A 15,206-nucleotide genomic window follows, 5' to 3' on the forward strand; every position below is an offset into this window, starting at 1 on the left:
AGGCACTAAAGTAAAACTGCAAAACATGTGGCAAAGCAATTAACTTTTTGTCCTGGGGCAAATCCAATACAACACACATTACTGAGTATCACTCTCAATATTTTCAAGCATAGTGGTGGCTGCATCATGTTATGGGTATGCTTGTAATCGTTAAGAACTAGTACGTTTTTCACGATAAAAAAGAAATGGAATGGAAATACGCACAGGCACAATCATAGAGGAAAACCTGATTCAGTCTGCTCTCCACCAGACACTGGGAGATTAATTCACCTTTTAGCACCGGAGTTGCTTACCAAGAAGAAATTGGATTTTCCTGAGTGGCCGAGTTAGGGTTTAGACTTAAATCTACTTGAAAATCCATGGCAAGACCTGAAAATGGTTGTCTACCAATGATCAACAACCAATTTGACAGAGCTTGAATAATTGTTCAAAGAATAATGGGAAAATGTTGCACAATCCAGGTGTGGAAAGCTCTTAGAGACTTACCCATGAAGACTCACAGCTGTAGTCACTGCCAAAGGTGCTTCTACAAAGTATTCACTCGGGTGTGAATACTTATGTAAATGAGATATTCCCCCAAAAGAGTTAAGAAAGACATGAAGAAATATCAGAACTTGCAATGTCAGAACCCAATCGAACATCTCTGGAGAGACTTGAAAATAGTTGTGCAGCGACCCTCCCCATCCAACCTGACAGAGCTTTGAGAGGATCTGCAGAGAAGAATGGGAGAAACTCCCCAAATACAGGTGTGCCAAGCTTGTAGCGTCATACCCAAGAAGACTCGCAGCTGTCATCGCTGCCAACAAAGTACTAAGTAAAGGGTCTGAATACTTATGTAAATGTTATATTTCAGTTTCTTTATTTGTATACCTTTGCACCACTTTATAAAAACGGGTTTTTGCTTTGTCATTATGGGGTATTGTGTGTAGATTGATGAGGAAAAAAACAATTTAATCCATTTTAGAATAAGGCTGTAACGTAACAAAATGTGGAAAAAGTCAAAGGGTCTGAATACTTTCCGAATGCACTGTATATATATATACAGTGCATTCGGAGAGTAATAATACCCAATACCCCATAATGCCAAAGCAAAAAAAAAAAAAAAAAAAAAACATTATTTACATAAGTATTAAGACACTTTACTCAGTACTTTGTTGAAGCACCTTTGGCAGCGATTACAGTCTCGAGTCGTCTTGGGTATGACGCTACAACCTTCGCACACCTGTATTTGGTGAGTTTCTCCCATTCTTCTCTGCAGATCCTCTCAAGCTCTGTCAGGTTTGATGGGGAGCACAACTATTTTCAGGTCTCTCCAGAGATTTTCGATCGGGTTGAAGTCCGGGCTCTGGCTTGGACACTCATGGACATTCAGAGAATACTTTCAGAATGCACATGTATTGTTAGGTATTACTACACTGTTGAAGCTAGAAACAATCATTTCACTGCACCTGTGATAACATCTGCAAAATATGTGTACACAACCAATACAATTTGATTTGATTTGTTCGGTTGATCTGCAAGTCATCACAAACTAGTCTATTTAGAGGACAGGTTGCATTCTTCTGAACATGGCGGCACCTTTGATACAATTGACATTCTGTTTTTTGGCCTTATTTTTCCCCCACACCAGAATCTATTCTAAGCGCAGGCCCATTTACATCCAGCTTTAGCACAACACTGCTTAACGCTTTATTGTTGTCTGCATCCTCCTTCACCTCTCGCTATGCACTGTACTAGACTATCGGTTTTTGCCAATGGCTTCCTAATCATGGCAATATTCATTTTGTAAATGCAGTGTCCTACCATGTCCCTGTAGAGACAACAGGAAAATCAGTTTTGATGGGAATTGATTTCCGGCTAACAAATTTAGAGGTCTGTAATTTTTATCATAGGTACACTTCAACTGTGAGAGACGGAATCTAAAACAAAAATCCAGAAAATCACATTGTATGATTTTTAAGTAATTAATTTGCATTTTATTAAATAAATAAATAAATAAAAATGTCATTTATCAGACGCTTTTATCCAAAGCGACTTACAGTCATGCGTGCATACATTTTTTTTTTTTTTTTTGTGTATGGGTGGTCCCGGGGATCGAACCCACTACCTTGGCGTTACAAGCGCCATGCTCTACCAGCTGAGCTACAGAGGTATTTGATACATCAGAAAAGCAGACCTTAATATTTGGTACAGAAACATTTGTTTGCAATTACAGAGATCATACGTTTCCTGTAGGTCTTGACCAGGTTTGCACACACTGCAGCAGGGATTTTGGCCCACTCCTCCATACAGACCTTCTCCAGATCCTTCAGGTTTCGGGGCTGTCGCTGGGCAATACGGACTTTCAGCTCCCTCCAAAGATGTTCTATTGGGTTCAGGTCTGGAGACTGGCTAGGCCACTCCAGGACCTTGAGATGCTTCTTACGGAGCCACTCCTTAGTTGCCCTGAATGTGTGTTTCAGGTCGTTGTCATGCTGGAAGACCCAGCCACGACCCATCTTCAACGCTCTTACTGAGGGAAGGAGGTTGTTGGCCAAGATCTCGCGATACATGGCCCCATCCAACCTCCCCTCAATACGGTGCAGTCGTCCTGTCCCCTTTGAAGAAAAGCATCCCCAAAGAATGATGTTTCCACCTCCATGCTTCACGGTTGGGATGGTGTACTTGGGGTTGTACTCATCCTTCTTCAAACACGGCGAGTGGAGTTTAGACCAAAAAGCTCTATTTTTGTCTCATCAGACCACATGACCTTCTCCCATTCCTCCTCTGGATCATCCAGATGGTCATTGGCAAACTTCAGACGGGCCTGGACATGCGCTGGCTTGCGCTGGCTTGTGCGCTGCAGGATTTTAATCCATGACGGCGTAGTGTGTTATTAATGGTTTTCATTGAGACTGTGGTCCCAGCTCTCTTCAGGTCATTGACCAGGTCCTGCCGTGTAGTTCTGGGCTGATCCCTCACCTTCCTCATGATCATTGATGCCCCACGAGGTGAGATCTTGCATGGAGCCCCAGACCGAGGGTGATTGACCGTCATCTTGAACTTCTTCCATTTTCTAATAATTGCGCCAACAGTTGTTGCCTTCTCACCAAGCTGCTTGCCTATTGTCCTGTAGCCCATCCCAGCCTTGTGCAGTTCTACAATTTTATCCCTGATGTCCTTACACAGCTCTCTGGTCTTGGCCATTGTGGAGAGGTTGGAGTCTGTTTGATTGAGTGTGTGGACAGGTGTCTTTTATACAGATAACGAGTTCAAACAGGGGCAGTTAATACAGGTAATGAGTGAAGAACAGGAGGGCTTCTTAAAGAAAAACTAACAGGTCTGTGAGAGCCGGAATTCTTACTGGTTGGTAGGTGATCAAATACTTATGTCATGCAATAAAATGCAAATTATTACTTAAAAATCATACAATGTGATTTTCTGGATTTTTGTTTTAGATTCCGTCTCTCACAGTTGAAGTGTACCTATGATAAAAATTACAGACCTCTACATGCTTTGTAAGTAGGAAAACCTGCAAAATCGGCAGTGTATCAAATACTTGTTCTCCCCACTGTATCTGTACACACTCTTACTGGAAGAAATGGAAAGCTTCAAAACTGTAGGCTATTTGAAGAATTTGAACCCAGGTTTGGTAGCTAATTATTCCTGGAGCATGGGGTGAAGTGTAATTGTTGAAAGATAGGTGGGGTCCATCGGTCTCTCGAGGGGTCTTCTAAACCACTCGAGGCAAAAGAAAGGCCTGACTTCCTCAGCCATTTCACTAGCTGTCATCATCGGCAGCTCTATGGTGAGAAACATCTCGATTCCCGGGGCAAAAACCCTGTGCTATCCTGGAGTATGAGTACGGGACATTACAAGGGTGCTTCCAACCATTCTACGACAGCTGCCGGGTGCTGGAGCTGTTGTAGTCCACGTGGGGTCAAACAACATTAGGAGGGATAGCTCGGAACTGCTGAAAATTGATTTTAAAGAACTGATTCTAGCTCTGAAAGATTCCAAAAAGCGGCCAATTATTTCAGGCCCGGTACTGTAGCTCTGTTGACATAAGTTTTATAGATAACTTTGACACCTTTTGGAAACAGAAGATGCTCTACAGGAGTAATGGAGCCCATCCAAATCATCTTGGCTCCTGGACCCTGGCCGCGCATTTCAAGGCTGCTTTGAGGCAATGACTTATCAGTGACCCATGCCCTGCTCAGATAACCCCTACCATTGTGTCGCTGAGCTGTCGTAGTGCTGCTGCAAATGTAAATTTTTCCCAGGGTCGTTGGCAGTCATAATGTAAGTAATGTCCCTATAACTCTCCTGAATGCCTCTATCATCCTACAGCTCTTGTATTCAGTAATCATGCGCGTATGAACCTGAGTTATACTGTTAGCACTGAGGCGGTTTGCCCTAGTAGGAAGTCCACTGTGTGCAGCTTACCCTGCACTATCAGCTCAAGCATAAATATCACTGTCATGTCTACCTCTGGTAAGCCTCCCAGTAAAGCAATAAAAAACAATCAAGAATCCCAGAAAAGTGCTAAAAATAACCCACAAGAACATATGTAGCCCAAGAAACAAGGTTCATGAAGTCGATAACTTGCTAGTAACAGATAACATTCATATACTGACTATCTCTGAAACTCACTTAGATAATACTTTTAATGATACAGTGGTAGCAATACATGGTTTCAACATCTTCAGAAGAGACAATGATGCCAATGGTGGAGGTGTTGCTGTTTATGTTCAAAATCATATTCCTGTAAAGCTTAGAGGATCTCATGTCAAATTCTGTTGAAGTAATATGCCTACAGGTTCACCTGCCTCATCAGCCCATTCTTGTGGGAAGCTGCTATAGACCACCAAGTGCTAACAGTCAGTATCTGGATAATATGTGTGAAATGCTTGATAATGTATCTGATATCAACAGAGAAGTATATTTTCTGGGTGACCTAAATATTGACTGGCTTTCATCAAGCTGCCCACTCGAACTGTAACCAGTGCCTGCAACCTGGTTCAGGTTATCAGTCAACCAACTAGGGTATTTACAAACAGCACAGGAATGAAATCATCCACAAGTATTGATCACGTCGTTACTAATGCTGCAGGAATCTGCTCTAAAGCAGTATCCAAATCCATCGGATGTAGTGATCATAATATAGTAGCCATATCTAGAAAAAACAAAGTTCCAAAGGCTGGGCCTAATATTGTCTATAAGAGATCATACAATACATTTTGTAGTGATTCCTATATTAAAGATGTTTGGAATATTTGCTGGTCTGTGGTGTGTAATGAGGAGCAACCAGACGCTGCACTGAAATAGCTTATTCCAGTTACTAATAAGCATGCACCCACTAAGAAAAAGACTGTTAAATCCCCGTAGATTGATGAGGAATTTAACATTTTTATGGCGAACTCTGCTCCATCATTCATTGAATCAGATGGCTCATTCATCACAAAACTACTTTAATGATTTTTTTATTGGCAAGATTAGCAAACTTAGGCATGACATGCCAACAACAAATTCTGAACCTACACTCCATGCATAACTGACCAAATCAAGAAAGACAAGCATTGTAATTGTAAATTCTCTAAAGTGAGTGTGGAAGAGGTGAAAATTTCTTGTCTGTCAAATCAAATCAAATCAAATGTTATTGGTCACATATACATATTTAACAGATGTTATTGCGGATGTAGCGAAATGCTTGTGTTCCTAGCTCCAACAGTGCAGTAGTATCTAACAATTGACAACAATACACACAAATCTAAAAGTAAAATAATGGAATTAAGAAATATATAAATATTAGGACAAGCAATGTCGGGTCAAGGTGAGGAGGAGGATTATTTGTTTCCTACCTTCACCACCTGGGGGCGGCCCCAGGAAGTCCAGGACCCAGTTGCACAGGACGGGGTTCAGACCCAGGGCCCCGAGCTTAATGATGAGCTTGGAGGGTACTATGGTGTTGAAGGCTGAGCTATAGTCGATGAACAGCATTCTTACATAGGTATTCCTCTTGTCCAGATGGGAAAGGGCAGTGTGCAGTGCGATGGCGATTGCATCGTCTGTGGATCTATTGGGACAGTATGCAAATTGAAGTGGGTCTAGGGTGTCAGTTAAGGTGGAAGTGATATGATCCTTAACTAGCCTCTCAAAGCACTTCATGATGACAGAAGTGAGTGCTACAGGGTGATAGTCAAGTTGGGTCTGACAACATAGATGGACAATTACTGAGGATGATAGCGGACGATATTGCCATCTCTTCAATCTAAGCCTACAGGAAAGTGTGTGCCCTCAGGCCTGGAGGGAAACAAAAGTCATTCCGCTACCCAAGAATAGCAAAGCACCCTTGACTGGCTCAAACAGTTGACCAATCAGCCTTTTACCAACCCTTAGTAAACTTTTTGAAAAAATTGTGTTTGACCAGATACAATGCTATTTCACAGTAAACAAATCAACAGATTTTCAGCACGCTTATAGGGAAGGGCATTCAACATGTACAGCACATACACAAATGACTGATGATTGGCTGAGAGAAATTGATAATAAAAAGATTGTGGGAGCTGTTTTGTTATAATTCAGTGCAGCTTTTGACATTATCGATCATAATCTGCTTCTGGAAAAACATGTGTTATGGCTTTACATCCACTGCTATATTGTGGATCGAGAGTTACCTGTTATCAGAACACAGAGGGTGTTCTTTGATGGAAGCCTCTCCAACATAATCCAGGTAGATTCAGGGATTCCCCAGGGCAGCTGTCAAGGCCCTTTACTTTTTTCAATCTTTACTGATGGCCTGCCACTGGCTCTGAGTAAAGCCTGTGACTCAACACTATACACGTCAGCTACCACAGCAAGTGAAATAACTGCAACACTTAAAAAAGAGCTGCAGTCAGTTTCAGAATGGGTGGCAAGAAATAAGTTAGTTCTAAATATTTCATAAACTAAAAGCATTGTATTTGGGACAAATCATTCACTAAACCCTAAACCTCAACTAAATCTTGTAATGAATAATGTGAAAATTGAGCAAGTTGAGGAGACTAAACTGCTTGAAGTAACCCTGGATTGTAAACTGTCATGGTCAAAACATATTGATGCAACAGTAGCTAAGACGGGGAGAGGTTTGTTCATAATAAAGTGCTCCTCTGCCTTCTTAACAACGCTATCAACAAGGCAGGTCCTACAGGCCCTTGTTTTGTCGCACCTGGACTACTGTCCAGTCGTGTGGTCAGGTTCCACTAAGAGGGACTTAGGAAAATTACAATTGGCCCAGAACAGGGCAGCATGGCTGGCCCTTAAATGTATACGGAGAGTTAACATGAATAATATGCATGTCAATCTCTCCTGGCTCAAAGTAGAGGAGAGATTCACTTCATCATTACTTGTATTTGTAAGAAGTATTGACATGCTGTCTGTTTAAACAACTAGCACACAGCTCAGACACCCATGCATACCCCAAAGATGCCACCAGAGGTCTCTTCACAGTCCAGAACAGACTATGGGAGGTGCACAGTACTACATAGAGCCATGTCTACATGGAACTCTATTCCACATCAAGTAACTCATGCAAGCAGTAAAATGTAATAAAAAAAACAGATAAAAATACACCTTATGGAATAGCGGGGACTGTGAAGAGACACACACGCACAGACTCACGAATACACACACACGATAACATACGCACTATACACACACGTACACATGGATTTTGTGTTGTATATATGTGTAGTGGCCTGAGGGCACACACTTAATGTGTTGTGAAATCTGTTGTGAAATGTAATGTAATGTTTTTTAAATTGTATATAACTGCATTAATGTTTGCTAGACCCCAAAAAGAGCCTTGGCAGCAGCTAATATAAATACATACAACAGGGCTGATTCTAATTGACACTAACCAATCCATGTTAGATATGGAACTCTAAAATGATCAAGGTGTTTCCCAGAGGTCATTGAGGTTGTTTAATACTAATGGCCGACAATAATACATATCTACCTAGAACTTGAAGCATTCTCTGATAGTGTTTCCCAACTCTGGTCTTTGAGTACCCCCAACAGTACATATTTTAGTTTTGGCCCCGGGACAAGCACACCTGATTCTACTTGTCAAGTAATTATCAAGCTCATTACAAGTTGAATCAGGTGTTTTTGTCCGGGGCTACAACAGAAATGTGTGCTGTTGGGGTACTCGAGGTCCGGAGTTGGGAAACACCGCACTAACACAACCCCATCAGTGATCCATGAGAGGGATCAGGGATCTTCCAGCAGGTAGATATTGTTCAGTAATGCATCCCTCCCCTTGACGTTCTATAGGACCCTGCTGTGGTGTTGTGTTGAATAACTAGCTACGCCTCTGAGGAAGTTGACCCAATGAAACTATCCTGCTAATCAGCTCAGCGGGGGCCTGATCTGAGCATGGAAGCCCTACTTATGTAAAAGTCTAAGCATGGGCTAGTAAAGCTAACCAGGGTGCACAGAAAGGGCATTGTTAACCCCACAAGGCCTTCCATTTGAGAGGACACGTCACCCACACAACATATCCTTAGCGCATTAACTCCATTTCCACCCCTGTGTAACTCTTATTCCCCACATGAGCGATTCGGGTGTCTGGTTTTCTCAGTGCTAGTTGTCGAGTGTCTGGCCAAGCTACCTGCTTTGTGAGGAGTGTCACAGATAAATAAGTAGGAATATTCCATGAGTGATGTTGAGACAAACAGGCAGAAGTCATTTAGGCTGTCAGCTCTCATCATGCTGTTTCCAGTAAGGCCCTTTGTGAGGAGTGTGGTACAGGAGATAGGGACTCGGCTCCCCGTCTTCATTATGACATTGGCATTTTCCCTTTAAATGGCAGACTTCTTTTCTCTCTGCCGAGGGGAGATAGCAGCATGGTTCATTTCAGATCCAGGTCAAGTGTGGCTGTAATGGTCTTGTAAACCAGGAACCTACTGTAGGCCTACACTGCTGAAACCCATTTCGAAGTGCAATGCAGAATATGTCTTTCAGATGGGATGGTTTCGCAGCTTGGAGCAATAGTAATGGTGGTATATAAAACATATAGTATGTTGGTCTGCTGGTACTTCATTCCACAATTGATTCAATAGTTTTATACCATCTTAGAAGAAGATAAGTAATTTAAAAGCAGAAGGGGTTGAATGTTTTAGTGCATATAAATTGCATGGAATGAAACAGGGTGAAAAGTTAATCTTTGCCTAGGTGAAACTAACACACGTGCGAGTACACATGTCTACTGTTCATGTGGTTAAAGTAATGGATGTTTGAAATGGTAGGAGGGGTTGTTCACATTGTATGTTTGACCACTCTACTGCATGTGTGCTAGCCATAACTGTCTGGGACTATGCACATATATGGGCTATGGTAATGATCATGGAAATGTAATGAAAAGGTTTTGCCGTTTCATTGACTGATTATTGACACCCATTGAGACAGTTGTAACGTCTTGAACAGATTATGTATTGCAGGGTTTCCCAAACTCGGTTCTGGCAAATCTAGGACGCGTGCTCACTTTCGCAACACACGCAGCTGGTCAGGACAGCCCCATTGATTACAAGGGGGGGCATTCACTTTTTTCTCAAATGATTAGTAGTTTATGTCATGGTGCTCTTTTATTAAAAAGCTGTCACGTTTCGACCGTGAAGTCTTTATCAAAGCATAGCTTATCAAAGACTCGTTGATCACCTTGAAAGAAGTTCAACTCACTTTTGGTGTTTCCAGAGTTCAGTCACATTCATTTAGGTGATGAATCACCTGAGGCTGACAATGTGAAGGCTTCTCATGCCTCCTTCATTTCTAAATGTTTTGAACGATGTTGGTGCACTGCAATTATCAAATAAAAATAAGATGTTTTGTTACATACACTGGATAGGTGCAGTGAAATGTGTTGTTTTACAGGGTCAGCCATAGTAGTACGGTATCCCTGGAGCAAACTAGCGTTACGTGCCATGCTCAAGGGTAAATGGACAGATTTTTCACCTTGTCGGCTCGGGTATTTGAACCAGCGACCTTTCGGTTACTGGCCCAACGCTCTAACCGCTAGGTTACCTGCCTCCCTATCATCTGTTAATGTTCATCTCTCTTGATAAACACCCTCAAACATCAAAAACTCTCTGACACACATGCTCATGCCTGGTCAGGTAGCTCCTAAAAGCCGATAGGAATGGCATATTTCTGGACCTCATTGGTTATTCCAAAACAACAGATGCGCACAAGCAGCAGCCTGATTGTTTCATTTGCTGACTGTTCCAATACAAAATGCCTAATACATGACAGAACAGCTGCTTGTGCCGATGGCCTACTCATTAGCATATTTAATGATCAAATGCAGCCCTGACCCCATTAAGCCTGTTGTAAATGAATGAAATGCTGGATTTGGTGCTGGATCCTACTGTGTTTTTGGTAACAGATTGCTGTTATTGACGTATAATGCTTTAATTGCTCAATTATTCCATTCCCGGCCCCACAGGGATTCACTCGCTAATATCGAGGTGATGCAACTGGACTTTGAGATGGAGAACTTCACCAGCCAATCGGTCACCAGGAGGATCAACTGGAACATTGACTACCGCGGCCAGAACCCGCCTCCGGACTCGGAGAAGGTGGTGACTGAGTTGACCGTGGTGCAGAAGGACATCCAGGCTATCATCCCACTCTCCATGGTGAGTAACCTGTGACATAACATACGGTATGCTATAATAGTGTTCATATCAGTTGAATCTGTCCATTGTTACACTTTCCACAACTGTTCAATTCAGATCTCTCATGCAAGAAAATAAGTTTGCCTCCAGTTTCATTAAAGGACCTTCGATCCCCATTGTCATAAATAAGCATGCTTATCAACACTTGAGGTTCTCTCTCACTAGCTCGATGCACCTGCTAAGAGAAGGCTGCCAAGGCCACCAAGTAATGGCACATCATGCTAAGAGTCTGTCTGGCCCCTCCACTCCTATCTCATGAAAAGGGGCAATTACTATAGTAGGCAGTAAAATCCGATTGTGGAAACGAGGGACATTAAATAAGTAATAGGAAGGTAGAGGGCCAGTCCTGAAGGGTCAAGTCGCCTCCTATGTGGTTTCACCTCCCCTTACTTGGTGAAGGGAGCCTGTGGAAAGTCTCTAGAAGTCTCAGGGGGAGAGACTTCATTATTTGGATATTACAATTCAACTGCTTGGGTAAATGTTATAATGACACTTAGCTCTCTCAGCCCAGGTACTGAAGACACGTTTTTTACACACTCAACTACAGAGGTTAATAAGCAAAGAGGAACATGACCTCGGTGTGCTTTGAGGGCTTTGTTAGAGGTGTCAGGCAGAGCGATGAGGATAGGAGTTCAGCTGAAAGGAGCCGGGGTCATAGAAAGGCCAACGCGTGAGGAATAGCAAAAAATAGCAACAGCCGAGACAACCTGCGCCATTTCATTCATTATCAGCTGCAGTGTTTCACTGTTTCTCCTTCATGTACTGTTGTGTAGAGGAGAGAAAGAGACTGCGTCCCAATTGGCACCTTATTCCCTTCATAGTGCACTACTTTTGACCAGGACCCATAGGACTCTGGTCAAAAGTAATGCACTATATAGGGAATAGGGTGCCATTTGACCCAGGCATAATCTAATGCCACACATTCTCAGGTCTCTCTGTCTAATTATTGTAACAGTAACAGTAGCAGCAAGGCAGTAGACATAATGCACTCAGCACTTTGTGTCTAACACTGCACACAGCCTCTAAGAGCTTGATAGAAACCAGAAGGCTTCTGCTACCACTGCACACAGCCTCTGAGAGCTTGAAAGAAACCAGAAGGCTTCTGCTACCACTGCACACAGCCTCTGAGAGCTTGAAAGAAACCAGAAGGCTTCTGCTACCACTGCACACAGCCTCTGAGAGCTTGATAGAAGCCAGAAGGCTTCTGCTACCACTGCACACATCCTCTGAGAGCTTGAAAGAAACCAGAAGGCTTCTGCTACCACTGCACACATCCTCTGAGAGCTTGAAAGAAACCAGAAGGCTTCTGCTACCACTGCACACAGCCTCTGAGAGCTTGAAAGAAACCAGAAGGCTTCTGCTACCACTGGACACATCCTCTGAGAGCTTGAAAGAAACCAGAAGGCTTCTGCTACCACTGCACACAACCTCTGAGAGCTTGATAGAAACCAGAAGGCTTCTGCTACCACTGGACACATCCTCTGAGAGCTTGAAAGAAACCAGAAGGCTTCTGCTACCACTGGACACATCCTCTGAGAGCTTGATAGAAACCAGAAGGCTTCTGCTACCACTGCACACATCCTCTGAGAGCTTGATAGAAACCAGAAGGCTCAGATCAGTATTTGTTCTGCAGCCACTGATTTGGGAAACAGCAGGATGAGGCAATCTGGGGATAAAAACACAAGATGCATTTTACCTTGAGTAACAAAAAAACGAAACAGACGAGGGACAAGAACATGGCAAGCCATGTGCACAAAATGAATCCCCTCTCTGATTTAGTCCTAGCATGAACAAACGAGGGAGAGAGGGAGGGAGGCGTGAGGGAGAAAGAGAGGGATGGAGAAAAAAAACAAATCCCAGGACGTGAAAGCTTTGCTAAGCAGATTCACTGCCAGCCAGAGCTGAGCCACTACAACTGGGGAGGAGGAGGTGAGGGAGTGGGGAGATGGTAGCGAGGGAGGGGGGAGGAGGAGGAACGAAGGAGGTGGGTGAATTTACAGTGCAGAGTAGTGGTGTCTTCCAGGAGGATGTGGTTAAATCAGGCTCCATCACATTAGTCCTGTCAGGGCCCCAGCCAGGTCCACCTGGCCCCTACAGTCTTGGCGCAATTACCACCCCGCGTCAGAGAGCCCTCTCAGGGGCTTCTTATTAACGAGGGATGGGGGAGGTGGAGAGGGAGATGAGGAGGGGAATAGCGGGGTACTGTGTTGCTGGCTCCACCACTGCTTCTTGCTGCCGCAGTAGCGAACAGATAATAAATAAAACATGGGCGTTGTCTTTGCCGAGGCCCTTGTGGCACGAAGTCGCACGGCGCACACACACAAGTGCATACACCACAGGTTTTGCGCGTCTGACGTGGCGTTTCAATAATTTCCATGAGGAGTGGGAAGTGAGAGCCGTGGCGCAGAAAGCAGCAGAGGTTTGGCTTTGATATGTTTCGCTGGCTAATCGGCTCGGTCTTAAGGCCTCCATCAAAACTCAACAACTGTGGAGCTGTCAAGCTTCATTCATTCTCTCACTGCTTGTCATTTGGTTACTTGGATTAAAGTGTACCCTGCTTCTTTCATTTCCCCTGTTTAAATCTAAAACAACACTGTTCACATGGACGAAGCTAAACTAGTAGTCGTTAATCGACAATACTAGTCGTTGTTATAGGAGCAGTATAATAAAATGTTTTATTTCCGCAGTGTATTATTATATTAGACTGATAGTTGTCTCAGTCCCGTTTATTGGGGCTGGAGTAGTCGTGTCTTGTGTGTACACTAACAGATCGTTTTCTTACTGTGTGTCTTAGTACATGGAGTATAAAAGCGTTAACCTTGGCGCTTGCAACGCCAGGGTTGTGGGTTCGTTTCCCACGGGGGGCCAGTATGAAAATGTATGCACTCACTAACTGTAAGTCGCTCTGGATAAGAGCGTCTGCTAAATGACTAAAATGTCAAATGTAAATGTTTCACAGGCTATAAAATGTTTGATGACTTTGAAATCCCCTCCTGCGTGTTATTGATAGCTCTCCCCCTACTGTGTTCACGATAAGCTCTCACTCATTACTCCGGACACTGTGGCTACCACTTAATGCCACCATAAATTCTCAGGCCCCCATTCACATTTTGCACATTAGCTGGGCAACAGAATACCATTGGCACGTGAAAATGAGAAACATAGATGTTTTACTATAAGGTGGCAGTTGCGGTTTGTTGAGAAGAAAAAGAGTTGAGCTCTTTTCTGCGTCCCATAATTTGTCAATGTCAGAGGACTCTCAATTCAACGTCTATTCCATGTTGGTTCAACGTAATTTCAATGATATATTGTGGAAACAACATTGATTTAACCAGTGTGTGCCCAGTGGGCTGTCATTGGTCTGCAGTGGCTATTCTTTAGCAGGAAACTCAGAGGCTAGGTTAACACATTTTCCTCACTGGATAATTACTTGACAAGCATATTGTATTATGAACAAATGTATCAACAGGTAAAATGTCATCAATATTCAAATAGAGCACCAGCTAATTTGATTTGGGCAGGACCTGACCATTGTGAGTTCTTCTAGATTTTAAATCATTCTAGCTTCAAAGGTTCTAGTTTCAAATCGTTTGGAAGTTATATTGTGAGATTACCTGCTATGGACAGCAGTAAGTCATACAGTATGTATTGGTTTTTGAAGGGCACACACAACCTAAGATTTGCACTCATTGTCAGTGAGCATAGGCATGTATCACGCCAAGTAAACTCTCCTATTTGAGTGCCAGCTTTAGGGCACTGCAAATTAGAGGAGGTCATCAACATAAATGCCTCCAGAAGCAACATTATTACTCTTTTAGATGCTGCATTCTTTTAGATTACACCACATTAAGTAATACTGTTTTGCCTCTAAGACTTGAGCATGGTGGTGTTTTGATTGAAGTCAAAGGAACATTTACATGATTTGGGTTTTCTCTAGGGGGCCACGAGGGACACAAATTAGAGTGCAACTCCTTACCCCCGCATAGCCCAAAATAATGAATTTATTAACAGTCGCCCAATTCAAGGCTCAGTGCTCATTTAAATTGGCTGTTTCTATATCACTGGAGTCATGATAAAAGTGTAAATCTGCTGACGGACTTGGCCCTGTTTATAATCAGTTCTCAAGTCAGTTTTTAGTCCCCAGCAATGAGATTTCAGGAATTTATTAGCAACACTAGACTTCATAGTTGTTGTTTGATGCCTTAGTTCACAGATTCACTAACAGTAACCAAGATTGTGAGGACAAATACAAAGGTTTTGAGGACAACGTTATGTTTTATAGGGCCATTAAAATATACTTTCCTTTGTCACTTCTTCATTTTTGCATCCGCTTGATGAAGAAGGAATTACTTAGCATACATTGTCAACGCGAACTTCTTTCCTTTTTGTTCTAGCGTCATTTGGAGCAGAATGCAGCTCGGAGGGGAAAACATATATTTTTTAAACATTCCCTTTGTGCAGTACAGGAAATGTTGAACTTGTAGTATATTTCAGCTTTAAAAAGGCTTCTGAAGT

At 42.9% G+C, this 15,206-nt stretch overlaps 1 protein-coding gene across 1 annotated transcript in view; it reads left to right on the plus strand.

Annotated features, from left to right (window-relative positions):
* The window catches only part of tmem132e (transmembrane protein 132E), a 369,086-nt gene that overhangs the window by 329,351 nt on the left and 24,529 nt on the right, over nt 1-15,206 (plus strand). The window contains 1 exon segment of the mRNA XM_084178088.1: nt 10,460-10,652. Within this exon segment, the coding sequence (XP_084034214.1) occupies nt 10,460-10,652 (193 nt within the window).

Source organism: Coregonus lavaretus (genome assembly GCF_964263955.1).
Source record: "Coregonus lavaretus genome assembly, chromosome: 15".
Lineage (NCBI taxonomy): Eukaryota > Metazoa > Chordata > Actinopteri > Salmoniformes > Salmonidae > Coregonus > Coregonus lavaretus.